Source organism: Brachypodium distachyon, chromosome 1 (assembly GCF_000005505.3).
Source record: "Brachypodium distachyon strain Bd21 chromosome 1, Brachypodium_distachyon_v3.0, whole genome shotgun sequence".
Taxonomy (NCBI): Eukaryota; Viridiplantae; Streptophyta; class Magnoliopsida; order Poales; family Poaceae; genus Brachypodium; species Brachypodium distachyon.
The window spans coordinates 61,109,822-61,126,828 of record NC_016131.3 but is presented as its reverse complement, the minus strand read 5'-3'; the positions used below and the strand labels follow the sequence as shown (position 1 = coordinate 61,126,828).

At 45.3% G+C, this 17,007-nt stretch overlaps 2 protein-coding genes across 2 annotated transcripts; both read left to right on the top strand.

The window, feature by feature from the left end:
* The first annotated feature begins 3,779 nt into the window (after nucleotides 1-3,779).
* On the top strand, nucleotides 3,780-5,138 carry LOC100825958 (peroxidase 2). The gene has a single exon (XM_003557835.4). The coding sequence runs from the start codon at nucleotides 3,845-3,847 to the stop codon at nucleotides 4,817-4,819; it is 975 nt and encodes a 324-aa protein (XP_003557883.1). The 5' UTR covers nucleotides 3,780-3,844; the 3' UTR covers nucleotides 4,820-5,138.
* A 9,208-nt stretch (nucleotides 5,139-14,346) lies between these two features.
* Nucleotides 14,347-15,778, top strand: LOC100841701 (peroxidase 2). The gene is made up of 2 exons (XM_010230279.2): nucleotides 14,347-14,652; nucleotides 14,762-15,778. Exons 1-2 carry the CDS (start codon nucleotides 14,434-14,436, stop codon nucleotides 15,533-15,535), a joined length of 993 nt encoding a protein of 330 aa, XP_010228581.1. The 5' UTR covers nucleotides 14,347-14,433; the 3' UTR covers nucleotides 15,536-15,778.
* The last annotated feature ends 1,229 nt before the right edge of the window (nucleotides 15,779-17,007 follow it).

The following is a 17,007-nucleotide window of genomic DNA, read 5'->3' as shown; positions in this document are numbered from 1 at the left end:
TTCTCATGGGTTCGGCGATGATTCAACGATTTGATAACCTGATTTGTGAGTGGTGTGTCCCCGGCCACCATGCGTTCAATGATCTCAAGTTCTGACCTGATCGATGGGGTGGGCGGCTTGTGGCTCTATAAAAGAGTAAATTGCGGAGAAACCCATATCTAGCGGCTCTTGTAACAGAAAACCACAAACCCACGTAATTTTAACTGATACCCACGAGTACAAGACTAATGAATAACAAAACACCCAAAAAACGCAGCTTTGGCCAAGTTAATGATGTTGGTCCACCTGTCATAGGCACGAGCCATTTATGTGGCTCAATTCTCAATCAATAAAGGTTGTACATCTTGAGCCTTCTCCTCCCCTTCCTCTCTCTCTCCCGCCGATCCTCACCTCACCCCCGGCCGACGGATCCATACGTACATCCATGGCTGCTCTAGCTAGAGATCGAAGCTAACGCACAGGACAGAGCTTAGATCAGGTCGTGATGAGCTTCGAGAGAGCAGACCCCCCCCCCCCCCACTTCTCTCTCTCTCTCCCCCAAGAGCGGCGCCGGCACGGCGGGGGCCACGGGGGAAGGGGGCTGCGTGGTTGGACCGGGACGGTGGCGGCAGGGCGGAGATGCTGGGCTGGTACCTCCGCGCTAACGGGAAGAAGACCCGCGGTCTCATCGTCAGTATTGGACGAAGGTTTAAATGGGTAAAATCTGGTACTCAATTCGTCCAAAAGATGTTTCAAATTTGACCAAATTTGAATGCATCTATACATTATATCATGTCTAGATATATGCAAATTTTGACAAACTTGAGCCATCTTTTGTTGGACGGAGGAAGTACAAGTTTTGTTAAATGAGGTAGAACTAGAGAATTCTCACCAAATGGGGTAACTATTGTCAACAATTTAAAAGTAGGGGGTAAAAAATGAAATTCACTCTCAGTGCTATGGGAAGCGAAGTTGAAGCCATCGGATTTCTTTCTTCTTACTAATCAGCCTTTATGTGTGCGCTAAAGAGAGCTAGGAGCTGACAAATGAAATGGTGTTGCATGGAGATAACTCCAGAGGATGATAACATTTTTATTACTAATCAGCCTTTATGTAGGAGAATTTTTATTTACATGGTTGTCATGCTTGGACATGGAGCAATAATTAATCGAAACATGCATGATGATCTACTAGCTGTTATGAAAGATTGAGGCTATACGTTGTAGCCAGCGAGGTATGGTACTAGACAGAGTGAGTTGACTGAATTCGTTGGTGTACATCTGGCAAAGAAAGTTCTGTTGTGCTTTGGTTGTTGCCGATTGTTGACCATATGCATGTTGTAGCGAGAGCGAGGTACAGTATCATGTGACTGCCTATCCCAACGTTCAAAGTTTTATCCAAACTTCACCAAAATTTCTGAAATTATGTAGATTACTGTAATATTTGTGTCTCAATTTTTTTTGTAAATTTTGGATCAAATTAATAAAATTAGTCGCACATTATCAACTTATTGGCAACATTTGTTTGAAATCTACATTTGAAAGGGCCCGAAATGCTCAAGCAATACTGAAATTTTATTGGAACAAATATTTTGTTTTCTTATTTCATTTTTATGACTGACCAGTGACCAGTATAATAACTACTTTAAATTGGGCTTGTTACCCCTCGACAAATAAAAGTTTGGGCTAACAAAAATCTATACAGCCCGTCTGGCACCCATCATTTGGGGCTAGAATCGTGGAATTCATCTTGAATTCTAAAAACTAACTTGTTTGGTTGGCACGGAATTAGCTACATGAATTCAATTTGCAATTCTATCGAATCACACTACAACTAATCTCAATTTGTCTCTAAAAGCCATCATTTTCTTAGAATTGTCTCTCACTCTACAAATCCATGTCGTAGACAAACATGATTTTTTAATTCAACCAAATAAAATCTTATCAAAAATTAGATTTCATTTCATTTGGTCATTTCATTTCTACCAAATGACATGAAAGGAGGGTTGCCAAACGAGCTGATACTTCTAACTGATATGCACTCATAGTTGCATTGTCTTTGATGAATAAGTGAAAGAGGCAATTAAAGTACAACAAGCAAGCGCGAAAGCGTCTAAAGGAATGAAATTGCACTAACAAAAAAACCTAACTGCACTGCACCACAAAAATTAATTTAAGTACAAGACATGAATATTTAGATTTTTCTTTTGTGAATGTTTTCCCAAAATGTTACTTGATGAACTGACAAGCACAAAACAAAAAGAGTGGAATTAAGGGAAAACACTACATATTACTAAAGGCCCATTTGGTTGCAGGATTTTTGGAGACAGTTACAAGATTTTAACCCTTTGGATTTTTTCCTCCATGTGTAGCATTCGTTTCACAGGAATGGAGATGCTAGGGGTATGTTGGATGGTGAGCAAAGTCTACCATACAAATTTTTTGGTCATCGACAAAGATTTGGTCCCTGTTTAGATGGAAGACAACTTTTCAGCAAACCAATGCCCCACTACAACTCTAGTTCACTTTTCTTGCCAAAATTGACCAACTCATGTGCTAGCAACGATCACCAAAAATTTTGGCTAGCCAAATATTTGGCATGGCAAACATGGACTCAAACCAAACTTACCCTAGATACATTCTCTATACATTCAAATTGAGCTGATTCCTCAGGATTGTTAGCACTGGTGGAGATGTCGCCTCTTGAGATAAAGGTGGGGAGAGTGTTTTAGTTGTTTGAATTTTGGAAATTAAACCCAACAAAGTATGTTACTGCTGTTTACTAATTGAGTTGAATTTGTTGTTTCCCTTTGGAACCAATTAGAGATGTTTTGGATAAGATCAGTAACTATATATTTGCCTTGAGATTGATTTAGGTGTCCAAAGAGATCCTCATATGGATAGAGTTTACAATGTGGGTATACCCTGTAAGTGAGTTGGTTCTACAGAAGTCAGAGGCCAAACTGGTCCCCGTATGATATAGGCAGTAGTTGAAATTTTCTTTAGAAGAGTCCACGCTGCACATTTCCCTGCCACCGCCTCACCATTCGTTAGGGGCAAGCTGTAGGAGCAAAACAAGCATTTGATTAGGCAACCACCCGGCCGGTTGACCCAAAACGATATGCCCATGAGGCAAGACAGCCCGATATGATTGCCCTGTTTAGTTACGAATGCCCTGAGCTGTCATGGAAAAAAGAAAGCTATACAAACGCAGCTTCACGACTTGCTCCTACCTTAATCCCACTTGACACTCACATTCTCTCCAAATCCCAACTGACATATACATGCATGTTGCTTAATTAGCAAAGTCGTCGCAGTAGGGAATGTCGGCGACAGCTCGACCGGCGCTTGGCCGGGTTTTAACTGTTTCGCGCACGTCTTACACAAGACATGGTAGTGTTATTTTTCTCGCAAAAAAAGACATGGTATTATTTAGGCCAAAGTTTAATTGGAAATGGGAATCTGCAGGGGCTGCGTCTGTGCAAACCATGTGCCATGTTTGCGTAAATAGCGCTCTTGTACCCTGCTGGCTACGAGCACCATCCGGCATATATCCATGGATAACGGATTGTATGTCCGTTAACCCTTAATTTCTGCGGAGTTAACGAGCAATGAGAACGTATGCATAAACTGCAGCAACCTCCATGTTACATAACAGCTAGATCATCATGTATGCTTTGATCAATTATTGGTTCACATGTCCATGCATGACTCATCAACAATCACGTAGTATCATCTTCTCCAGTTGTCTCGATGCATGCATGTATAAATAGACGTTCCTACGAACAACATTTCATTCATCTGCTCCTAGCTCTCTTTAGCGCACACATAACACAAAGGCTGATTCGTAAGAAGAAAGAAGTCCAATGGCTTCGGCTTCGCTTAAGCTTTCCATAGCGCTGACATGCGCACTGCTCTTGTCCTCGGCGTGCCAAGGCCTGAAGGTGGGCCACTACAAGAAGACATGCCCCAAAGTGGAGGCCATCGTGAGGGATGAGGTGAAGAAGTTCGTCTACAAGAACGCCGGCATCGGCGCCGGGCTCATCCGCTTGTTCTTCCACGACTGCTTCGTGGAGGGGTGTGATGGCTCCGTCCTGCTGGACCCGACCCCGGCCAACCCGCAGCCGGAGAAGCTCAGCCCGCCCAATTTCCCCAGCCTCCGTGGCTTCGACGTGATCGACGCCGCCAAGGACGCGGTAGAGAAGGCGTGCCCTGGCGTCGTCTCCTGCGCCGATATCGTCGCTTTCGCTGGACGCGACGCGGCCTACTTCCTCAGCAGACTCACGGTCAAGATTGACATGCCGGCGGGCCGCCTCGACGGTCGCGTTTCCAGTTCCACGGCGGCGCTCAACGACCTGCCGCCACCGTTCGCTAACCTCAGCCAGCTCATCGCCAACTTCGCTGCCAAAGGTCTCAGCGCTGAGGACATGGTTGTGCTCTCTGGCGCGCACACCATCGGGGTCTCCCATTGCTCGGCCTTCGTGTCCGACCGCCTCGCCGTCCCCTCCGACATCAACACCGGCTTTGCCAACATCCTGCGGAAGCAATGCCCCGCCAACCCGAACCCGGCCAATGACCCCACGGTGAATCAGGATTTGGTGACAGCCAATGCGCTGGACAACCAGTACTACAAGAACGTCTTGGCGCACAAGGTGCTCTTCCTGTCGGACGCCGCTCTGCTTGCCTCGCCGGCAACGACGCAGATGGTGCGCGACAATGCCAACATCCCCGGCCAATGGGAGGACAAGTTCAAGAAGGCGATGGTCAAGATGTCTGCCATCGGTGTCAAGACCGGCAACCAAGGCGAGATCAGGAAGTCCTGCAGGGTCGTTAACCACTGATCCCATCATCATCGATCAGTGGATTCTCGTACTGCACATCGGTGCAATCAGTTTACCTTGGTTTGTTAATTCCGGTGTCACGCATCTCTCACCACTACGACACACGTGGGCTGGGCTTGACTTCAATATGAGTTTGTGACTTCCCTCAGATTTCCGGCAAGTACTACCGTGTTGTTTCTTTCGTTATTTTGGCAACGTGTTATTGCCGCGCGCTTGCACGCCTTCTTGTTCTGTTCTTGGAGAATGCATATTTGCCACGCCCCATGTCACTGGCACTGAGTAATAGGAATATACTTGAAAAACTTCCCTCGATTTTGTCTATTGTAATTCTCGATATTGGCACACCAGAGTCTTAGAGGCTTCGGGCCATCTTGGGTTGGGAGTCCTAAACATCTTCATCGTAAGAGGGATGGTGGTAGACATGATCGCTGTCCTCGTCTTCATGTAACAGAAAAGAAGGCAAATTCTCACGTACCTAATACTCCACCCCGTCTCAACAGAGTATTAGGAAAGGATATATATCTGTCTTTTCATATTTTAACATTATTAATATGTTAGAAAAATAAAGGTCGTCGTTTTACGTCTAAATATTTTTCCAAACACTCTCCTCCCTAATTAATCACCCAGCGATGCCGCCTGGCCCTCCTCACAGAACGCGGCCGGCCCGCCACCCTCTCTCTCTGTGCCGGCGCCGTCCTCGATGTCCTCCAGCCCCCTTCCCCCGCTGCCGCCGCCCTCTTCCAAGCACCGTCCTCGCCCTCCTCAATCGCACCGCCGCCGCCCTCCACCCAGCCCGCAGCGGCAACCTCCTCCCAGTCCGTGTCGCCGCCCTCATCTTTCCCCATTTTCTGGTTATAGCCAACTTTTTAGAGAGAAAATCCTTGGTCCAAAGAAGATTTTTTCCAAAAAGTGCTCTATGTAAGTATAAATTGAAGCCATTCAATGAGAAATTTAGAAAAACCAATATGGACGAGAAAAGGATCCGAACTTGTAGCGAATGTGGCAAACCAAATCACGACAAGCAAACATGCATGTCATGTCTTGAAGTAATCATTTCTGTTTTGGTGTTGTATGTACTTGTTTTGACTATGGCGTAGCAGATGAACTAACCATTTTTTTCTGTTTAGGCCACCACCTACGACGTGATAAAGTTGATTAGTGCCAGGCTCTTATCAGTTTGGGACAAGGTTCAGGTTGAAGTTGCAATGCTAGTTTATCTAAATCAAATTTTATAGTGCGGAGATTTATTTTGTTTATGTTGTTGATCTCATTGTAATTCTTTTTACGCATCTAGTTCAAAAGCCCTGGACCGGTGAAAAGAAGGTAATATGCATTTACATATGATATTTAAATTTCTCGAGTGTCTACTATATGTTCAGGTTTTACAAATTGTCCACCGTAGAAGTTCAATAAATATTAGCTTAAATCATTTAAGTCGCTTTGCATCCATGTGATTATTGATAACCAGTTCAAACTTGACCATGTTCATTTTAGTCTTCAACAAGCATTTAGGAACGAGAGAAGTCAATGTTTTAAGAGAATGGAAAAATAATTTCAGAAGTTTTTTTGATGATTACTCTACTCAGTTGGGAATTAATGATCCCAAACAACAAGCAGTAGGCAGTCATAAGGTTGTTGGAGCACAAGATGATTGGTTTGCATAAACCTAAACTCATTCATGGTAGCTCACTTCCCATGCTTTGTAGTGGTACACCTTTTGGTTATCATACATTGTTGTGAGGGACAATACCTTTGTTTATATGATTACAACACTGTTGGATTATTCCTTGTGGAAACCATCCAAAGCGTACATCTATAAATATATGTACTCTAGAATACTCTAGACAATATCTTAGTTCTAAATTCTTCTTAGTTTACCATGAAAAAATTGTTTAGTGTCTTCCATGGTAAATTTCTTCCTCTTCAAGCATACATACAAGCTTTCTACAATGTTCCAATTTTCTCATGATAGAATACTTCCATTCCTCTAGAAGGCTCGTGCAAATATCTTCTCTTGTACTCCCTCCGATCCTAAATTGTTGTCGAAACATTACATGTATCTAAACGTTTTTTAAGAATTGATACATCCATATTTGGGAAAATTTGAGTCAAGAATTCAGGATCAGAGGGAGTACTAAAAGTATTCTGGAAAATTCTCAAGTATGCATATTGCTATTCTTCAACATCCAAGTATCAAATGAATGGCGCGCCAAAATGAATTGGATAAATATTTTCAGGACAGGAAGTTTCCTAAATCCGACAAGTGTGATATCTTAAATTGCTGACCAACACATGCAAGTACCTAATTCTCTCTTCCAAGGCTCTAGATGTGCTAGCAACACCAGCGTCAAGTGTTGCGTTATAGGAATTGGCTTTCAGCTATGCAGGAAGAATCATAAGTGATCATCGTAGCAGTTTGAGCCTGAGGACTGCATAGACAATAATGTGCTTGCATGATTGGTTTAGAGGATCTAGGACCAATAGGGAGAAATTTGATCAGACAACCAGTTGAGGCTTTCATCAGTTTTGACAATGAAGGTAATGATTTTTATATGTTGTAGTAATAGCATTAAGATTTAATTCAGACAGTCGCGAGGAAGGTGAAGAACAAGCTGCCCCCGAAGGACCCAGCAAGGTGAAGCACTCGAAACATTCAGCTCAAGAAGAAGAAGATGCACCCCAAGGACCAATCAAGGTGAAGAACTCGAAACTTTCAACTGAAAACTCGAGCTTGTCGAAAGCAACCTAGAGGGGAAGGACCCCAGACCCGTGTGGTCGGCGAGTTAAAGCATTTGGCCTTTGCATATCCTTTTTTATATGGTCAACCATGTGCTTTGGCTTGCATATATCTTACCCCCCGGTTATAAGAGAAAATAGTAGATTGGTAATCAGCGAACATAGCAGATTGGTTATCAAGGAGGAAAGAACATTATGATTTAATTTCAACGGCCCATGAGTGACACACCTTCACACTTGTGTTTTATTTTCAGCTTGGGACCGGAAGAAGAAGCTTCCCCCGAGGGACCCAGCAAGGTGAAGCACTCGACCCTTTCAACTAAAAACTCGAGTCGAAATCGAGCTAAAGGGGGGAAGGTCCCAGACCCGTTAGTTTCTTTGCATGTGATTCCATTCAGCACAATACTCTGAATCTTACCATGCATGAATGAAAATGTTCATCCGTTGGTAAGTATTTGTTAGAAAAACATGTGTTTGATCAGTCACGGATGTCGGAAACTCCCTATAACATCCAATTTTTATCTGTGTCCTGTGAAGACATAAACCCAGTTTGCAGCTAGCTGATGATCCTTGAAGGTTTGCTGCACTTTAGTTTGTTCTTGCCCGTACTGTTTACCATGGTTTTAAATAGCGCACTATTTCGTCACTATAGCATATCTAAAGATCAGACGCTATAGCAACGACCAAAAGTCCCAAGACAGGCCTAAAACCGCTCCAAATCTAACCTAAAACTGTTCAATCCTTTAATTTTGATTGTTTATGTACTTGATTAGCCTCATATCTATTTAGTCTATGGATTTGGTCTTGTAGAAAATAGAAGAACTTTTTAGCAAGTGATTTTCTAGTCCTTTATTTTGGGGCTATATTTTGGTCTTGCTGTTTACATGATTCACTACATATTCTGTATCTGCAAGATGGATTAATTAGTGGATGACATATGGGAATCCAGCTAACTGAAACGGTTTGATATTTTGATTTCAAGTCACTAGATGGATCTTAAATTTCAGTATTACGTCAGAAGTGTTGATTGCTTGGATAAGTTTCAGTAGTGATTCCATGAGGTGCTAAACATGCATGCTAGTTCCAAAGCTTTGGTGATCTATTCTTCTCTCCTGTCAGTGTCTCACCATGTTTGGAATTGTCTAAACTTTGGCATAATCAGACGTCGCCGTGTTATTTTGAGGGAACCAGATGTCGCCGTGTTTGCCATACAATGGCCTAAGATTTTTAAGATTCACTCAAAAAAAGGAGTTAGATTCCATGGTTTAGGTCTGTAGGCATTAGCAGGTTCACTTCCTTATCCTGATGAACCTTCAGGTCTCTGTTGGAAGCAGGTCCACTTCCTTGTCCTAACACCCATTCTAATCCAGCTCACGTGCTCTACATAATTTTCTGAATTCTCAAAAGGGAAAAGAGTAGCATAAGAAAGAATTAGACATCAAACATGGATGACTGATGAATTACACTTTTAGTTAAGACATTGGTGTAAGGTTGAGGCGATTAAATACAGTGTCACAAATTATTCTATATTCTTTCTAGCATATCATGTTGGCTTCTCCAGATCCAACCATTTGTAGCCAATTGATGGGTTCAAAGACTCGTAGTTCTGTAGATGACTAGCTAAGATGGACGGCCGGCCGGACATATATCTGAGAAATTATTTGTTACATACATGCCTATTGTTTTAGGTTCTCCCTTGCCCTGTCGATTGAGGTCTCGGTCGACCCTTTTGCCCCTCGAATGTTTCAGCAGGGTCGGCGGTTCAGCAGCTAGAGGGCCAACCCGCCCCGGCCCACTTGCAGCCTGACATTGTAGTCCAGCGGCGGCAGATCAAAGCTGCAGGAGGACGCGGCAGTAGCAGGACGGTGCTGCCGCATGTCAGCACAGGGGAGGAAGAAGGCACCATTGCGCTCATGGAGAGGAAGAGGACGTCGCTGTGGGCGGCTGGCCGGAGATGCTGCAGCTTCGCGCAAGGCGGGGCCTGCGATGGGGATGGACGGAGGGAACTTCTGCTGCGGGCGGTGGATCGGTGCATGGCGGCCGAGAGCCTCTCGGCGAGAGGAAAAGTTGTGAGCGCGCGGCGGCCGGAGGTCGGCAGGACGCAGGACGAGGCGGCCGCAATCCCTAATCGCTATGGCTGCTTGTGAGTTCTGCTGGCTTGACCCTTCGTGTGTATGCTGGAGCTGGAGAATAAAGAGATGGAAGATGGGCTGTACAAGATAGAGACCTGGATATGTCTGAACATTGGGTTGGGCTGTATGTGAGTTTTGGGATCGTCAGGCAGCGCGGACACCAAAGGAGCCCAAAAGGCTGACTAGGTTGGGCCTTTACGTATCGCGGTCCGAGCGCAAAAGCTCGGTTGAGGCTTCGAGCGTCTGCTGCGTGGATCGGAGGGGGCGTGGACTGGAGCCTCGCAGTGATAGCTGATTTCTGTCCAGCAGCATGCTAGAATATTCTAAAAAAAAAAAGAAGCAGCGTGTTAGAAGCACATTTGTGTTTAATAAAGATAGAAATAGTCAGATCAAGATAAAAACATATTAAAATCAATATAGTTAGTTTGTACTTCAAGAACTCCATATATACTCCAAGAGGGTCAAATCAAATATCAGAAAAAAAACTAGAATTTAACCTATTTTTCTATATGGTATTAGAACGGTTAGAAAAACATCGTAAATCCTTGTCCACACATTCCATATCACGCCACCCCGGGAGACATAAAGTATGTTTAAATCGTCGTCGATGAAAGTGAAGTATTGACGAGCACCTTAGCTTCCCGTCATTGGAGGTGGTCGTCAACTAAAATGGGGCTCGGGCCACACATCCACTGATGGATGATCCAATGGCCATCGGTAGAAGTGATCATCATCGCCCGCTCGTTCATTAGTGACTCTACATTCCACTGACTGGCGCTGGTCTTTTTTAGCATTGTAACCTCCAAAGTTTCAAATATTTTCTTTTTGTGGAAAACAATATATACCATTGGGCGTAGCGATATAGAATAAGACACGGCAATGACCCTAACAAAGATTTTCCTCATGTGGCACTCATAAGGCCGTCAACCTTTATATTCCCAACCAAATTGATAATCGTTATAAGTTGGTGGTAAACTAAAAGTGCCGATCCCCACACTAAACAAGTTGGCTTTCATAGAAAATATGTTAGAATTGTGTGCACTTGGTTACAAATGCAACACAGTATGTTGCCTTGCATGTTCCTTTTAAAAGACTAGCATGTCCTGAAAATATCTTGGTGTTGCCTTGGTTGCTATTCCAAATCATCGCGGAACCCTTTGTCGTGGTTGACATGGTTATGAACAATCAGGTCCTTACCTTAAGGATACCCACTACGGCCCGGTTGGAGGTCCATCCAGAAGTCCACTACATTACCAGAAGCCTGGGTACTTGAACTTGTGGCTCAAGACAAGAACAGATAAGGAAACTGACTTAGTGTTTAAACACAACTTGTAACCTACCATGATTCGGTATCCTGAGACCTAGCCTTATATATAAAGGACTAGGAGGGGGCACCGGGGAGGACATCCAATCTCTCATAGTGGCTCAATCTCATACACCTCACGCCAGATCTCATCTGCGCACCCTAGCCTCCGCGACAACCTTGTTGAAATATCGAGCATCTCACAGAGGAGGGAGGGGGGGAATGTGACCAGTTTTTAGATTCTTCAACTTTTGAAGACTGAAGACGGTCCCAGATCTTCAATTAACAGAGAATATAATCTTAACAAGTTATAGACTAAATTCAGAGGTGCATGAAGAATGCAAAACTCAGAGTTACACAACAGCAGTTATAGCAACGAGAATAGCAACAAGATAACATAAGTAGCTGGGGAACACAAGTGAAGAACAAAATCACAAGGGAGACGAAGACACGGTTGTTTGTTTCCCGAAGTTCAGATAGTTGGCACGATCCTACGTCTTCGTTGAGGGGGCTGAGTCACACAAGACTCGCGGACACACGAGTCCACCCAATCCTCCTACCTAAGACCAAAGTCTCGCCCAATTGCTCATGTTGATTTTGAGGCGATCTCCAAACCTTCACGGACTGGTTGATGGCGAATCACAAGGTTCGATTGCTCTTCAACACTGACTCCTAGCTGTATAGGTGATGCCAATCACCAAGAGTAATAAGCTTCATGTGCCCGGCTAGAGAGGTATCCCATTCTTCATGCTCAGTTCAGCTTTAAGGATTTTCTTCTGTTGTTCTTCAAAACATTTTCCTAGGGATCACCACCGATTCTGTCCGGGGTTGGGTCGACTTATAAAGTCTCGGCCTTGTAGAGCTAGCCGTTGTCACCTGTTGAATAAAGTGCTCACTCAGACTCCATCTCATACTTTACTCCGCTGAGTCACAACGAAAAGCGTACGTGATCAAAGCACAACGCGACAAACGGTTTTCAAACACATTTTAATTCGGAGTGAAGACTTCACGACGGAAGATTCTGTGGATCTTGATATGCTTCATTTTTCACCCTGAAGAAAAACACTCACACCAAAAACAGCTTTCGCCTAAACTGAACATGAAGAATATGGTTTACACTAACCGGCTTCACATTTCAAAGCCCCCTAAATAGTATGGCTTGCCTATACTCAAATGAAGACAAAAGCTACGGAAAAACCTGTGAAGAATGCCAACGCTTCATTGTTCTTCACGGAGTCCTTCATACTTCAAGCGAGTACATGTACTTCAATTTTGAGGGGTCACTGATGCTGGTTAAACCAAATCTCCTGAGGAACTAAAACCTGAAATAGTCCGTGTAATTCATTAGTTCCTCAACCACGTTGTCATCATTCATCAAACCCATACAGGGGCAAGGTTTCCGTTTCACTTGTAATATCTCCATCAATACTACATCAGACGAGCAGGACGTAGGGGTATTACCTTTCGAGGGTCCTGAGCCTGGGTAAATCCTTGCCTCCATTTGCTTGTCAGCCGACGGGATCACCAACACACACGCGTTGCTCTCACGAAACACAAGCCTCTCAACATGGGCATTGCCAAAGTCACAACTTCTTCTGTGGTCGGACACCTTCTTGAGTCTTTGCCCACCCTCTGTTTGTTGGGCCGAGTTAGGCATGCCCATTAAGCAAAGTCAAATCTGCCTCATGTCGGCTTCGATTTTCTAGTTACTAGGTCTGAATGTCTCAAATATTCAGACGCTGAATGATTTGTTCGCTTTCGGGAAGATTGCCTTTTTGTCCGATAAGAAGGATGCCTAGGAATTGGTTATGGTTGCTATTTTCTGAAATACCTGGATTGCTAGAAATTGAAAGGTGTTCGATGATTGCAATATTCAGTGGCGGAGCCAGGTGGGTGGCACGGTGGGGCATGCCCCACCCTAAAAATTTAGTCTCATGTATAAATATTTTATATATAATGCATAAAAGCTCAAAAAGACAATCTCTTATAGAGGAAAAATCCTACAAAATCCCACTTGTCCGACTCTAAACTTTTGTTCTAACTCTGCTACTGGCAATATTCCTCCCGTCGTGGTCGGTAGACAATGCTGTGAGACGCTTAAGCTCCGGTCTTGTTGTCTGAGGAACAAGGATAAGTAGGCGGTCTGCCGCTTGATTGAAGATTGGCCTACCTCCCCCCCCTCCCCCCTCCCCCTTCTGTTTTTCCTTTTCCGTTCCTTTTTAGTTTCTGTTCTACCCAAAAACCCTGAGCCTCTGGCTCCTGTTAATTTAAAATTAGGCAGGAGTCTCCCTCCCGAATTCGTTCAAAAAGTACTCTCTTCGTCCCATATTAATGACGAAATATTAAATGTATCTAGACGTTTTTTTGGTAATAGATACATTCATATTTGGACAAATTTGAATCACTCGGTATGAGACCGAGTGAGTATATATCACGGTCAGGGAGTGCTGACGTTATGTGATGTTCCGACTCCCGTATACCATAGGCTACGTACTGTCGGCTCACACGCGAGGCGGCGCAGCCCACATAATAATACGAACCAACAAAGCGCCTCAGGCTAGCTAACGTTAAACGTCTCAGCTAACTCAAAACGAGTGACAAATGATTTGGTCAAAGAGACGACGCAAAGTGTATATGTGACGCTTTCTGAGCGAATGAACGTCTCACCTGCTAAAAGCTAATGCTCCCTGTTACCAAAGAATTATTATTTGTTAATTTCCGCGTGCTCTTACAAAAGAAGTGGCCTCGCAGGAAATTTCTCACACCGCAGGTAGAATATTCATTAAATTCTGGCAAGAGGCCTGAGCGGATCCGAAGAGGGAACACGGAACACTCAACGTCAAATGAAACGTTCTTACCTCGCCTGACCTCTCAACGACCGGAAAAACTTGCGTCTCCATCTGCAACTGGAGGATTATACTACTGTACAAAACTTCAATGACGAAGAAAACATGGAGGTGATTACCTAGCTATATCAATTCGAATGAGCAAACTCTAGTAGAAAATGGGTAGCTCTAGCTTATGCGACCCGGCCCGGCCCGTTCGTTCATACATGCATCAGTCGAGTCAACCCCCATGTAACCATCAGGGTTAGTGCAGCCTCTGTTAGTTACCAGATTTGTGTATCATATCATCTCAAAGCTCTTTTATTAATTTTCTGTGCCACTAGCGGAGATAGCGAATTGATTTAGAGAGTAGAGATTGGTGGCAACTTAACTACCTTGCGTAGCAACGTTCCAACAAAGGAAAAGATCCAAACAAATCATTGTTGATTTTTAAGCACATGGGAGATAGGCATGCGAAATATGCACGTAAGGCCAGGTCTTCTAATTCCCATCCTATATAAGTAGCGTCCTGCTCGAGCTATAGCAGCAGACCACACCTTCACACTTGTCTTCCCATCTTCACTCAAAGTCTCAAATTAACTAGCTATAGCTCCAAAAATGGCAGCAAAGGTGGCCGTCTTGGTTGCATGTGCCTTGCTGCTCCTCGCCGTGGGGTGCCAGGCCAGCCCCTACTGGCCGCTAGAGGTAGGTTTCTACCACGACAAGTGCCCCCAGGCCGAGGCCGTCGTGAAGGGCGTCGTCGCGAACGCCATCGCCCAGAACCCCGGCAATGGCGCCGCCCTCATCCGCATGCTCTTCCACGACTGCTTCGTCGAGGTATGATTCAATTCATTAGCCGGCCTTTTCAGATTTAAAGACATTCATCAGTAGGTTCTAGCCATTACACTTGACTGAACTGTTTGCTGGATGCATGCATGATTTCCAGGGCTGTGACGCTTCCATCTTGCTGGACGCGACCCCGTTCAGCCCGACGCCGGAGAAGACGAGCCCGCCCAACGACCCAACCCTGCGTGGCTTCGAGCTGATCGACGCCATCAAGGACGCCGTGGAGGCGGCCTGCCCAGGCGTGGTCTCCTGCGCCGACATCCTGGCCTTCGCGGCCCGCGACGCGTCCTGCGTCCTCAGTGGTGGCAAGGCGGACTTCACCATGCCGGGCGGCCGCCGCGACGGCACCTACTCCAACGCCTCGGAGCCGCTCAAGTTCCTCGTCCCGCCCACCTCCACACTGGCCGAGCTCGTGGACAGCTTCGTGGTCAAGGGGCTCAACACGGAGGACCTGGTCATCCTCTCGGGGGCACACACCGTGGGCCGGTCACACTGCTCGTCCTTCGTCCCCGACCGCCTCCTCAGCCCGGCCTCCGACATCGGCTCCGGCTTCGCGGCGTTCCTGCGGGGCCAGTGCCCCGCCGACGCAACGGCGGGGGGCAACGACGCCGTGGTGATGCAGGACGTGGTGACGCCTGACGCGCTGGACAGGCAGTACTACAAGAACGTGTTGTCGCACACGGTGTTGTTTAGTTCCGACGCGGCGCTGCTGACATCGGAGGAGACGGTGAGGATGGTGATGGACAACGCCAACATCCCCGGGTGGTGGGAGGACAGGTTCAAGACCTCCATGGTCAAGATGGCCAGCATCGAGGTCAAGACCGGCTTCCAGGGCCAGATCAGGAAGAACTGCAGGGCCATCAACTACTACTAAATCTCAGGAGTGAAGGGTCATGCATCCATGAGCTTCTGCAAGCGTGTCATTGTTGTAATCCGGTAATTTGTTTCGCTGTTTTCTTATGGATTGATTCATTGGTGTTGCATGTGTTTTGGTTGTTTGCTTTGGTCAATTTCTCAAAGCACGGAATTGTTTCTGTAAATGGGGTTGTTTCTAGAGACGGCGGAATAATGTTGCTTGTATTTGGAATAAATAAAGTGCTGCCCTGCATATGTCCAACGTGCATGCCATATAAATGTTTTGATCACAGAAAGATCTCGGATGGTTCGAAAAACCATGCCAGACCCCACTTCAGTTGGTATTGTGTTACCATCGAAGGACGACGTACTGAAAGTCTGCTCTTGCCTCTTGGCTGCAGAATGCTCCAAGGAGTATATACCATTTTGGACGTGTTCGTAGCTTGGCACGTGCATGACTAAAAGGAGACTGACGTGTGGTCATCGGCGGTGCGACGATATCTGACTCCGATATATGAGGGGAGCACGCGGGACGGCACGGTGCACTACGCAAGGTGTAGAACTTGGTATATATTATATCCAGTAAAAAATAAAAAAAAATAAACCATTAGCTTTTCATGAGCAAAACTTGCGCGTCGAATTCATATTCGGTGGACGTCAGTGGCGGATCGGGGGGTCTGGCGCGCGGCGGCCCACGGCATCATCCCTCTGTCCCGCAAAAAATTCCTATGCGGCCCGATGCTAGACCGAGTACGTCCTCATCCGTTGGATTTGCAGCGAATTAATCAGTGAGCAGTAGGATTATATATTTATATTTTTCATTTGCGTTTAAATCGAAGATCTAGAAATCGGGAGTGATCTGGTCCAGCACCGGGTCTCACAGCGCGCGCGCACACATAGCACACATATAATGTACTCTACCGCTAAAAGGATAACGGATAAACCGTGTCATAATCTTGGCTTTGATCACGCTGATTGTCAGTTTGACTTAAGCTGTGGTCTGGGATGAGTAGTGAGTACGTACGTACGTGTGCGACTTGATCATAGTGATCGACCAATCACCCGTATGGCCGTATGGCCGGGGGCACGAGACGGCAACAGATCATTAACTCAAGCTATATTTTTTTTCGAAAGGGGTAACTGACATGTAGGTCTGACCTGTCATAATTTGAAGAAAATACTATAGGATTATTTGTGTCACAAGTTTACTTAAATTCGGTAATTTTTTAGAAATTATGTTAAATGAAATAGATATGTCACGGAATCGAAAGTAAAAAAAAATGAAATCCACTCTAATTTGAAAAACGCTTCACATCTCTTTTCTGCTACTATAAACACACAGTTTACCCATCGCTGACCGTTCACCGATGCTGACCCTTTTCTCCCCCCCCCCCCCCCCCCCCCGCCCCCTCTCCTGTTTTATTGAATCCTCTAAAAAGTATGCCCTGTAGCATGTTGCAAAGTATACATGCAGTAATGTAATCATCACCA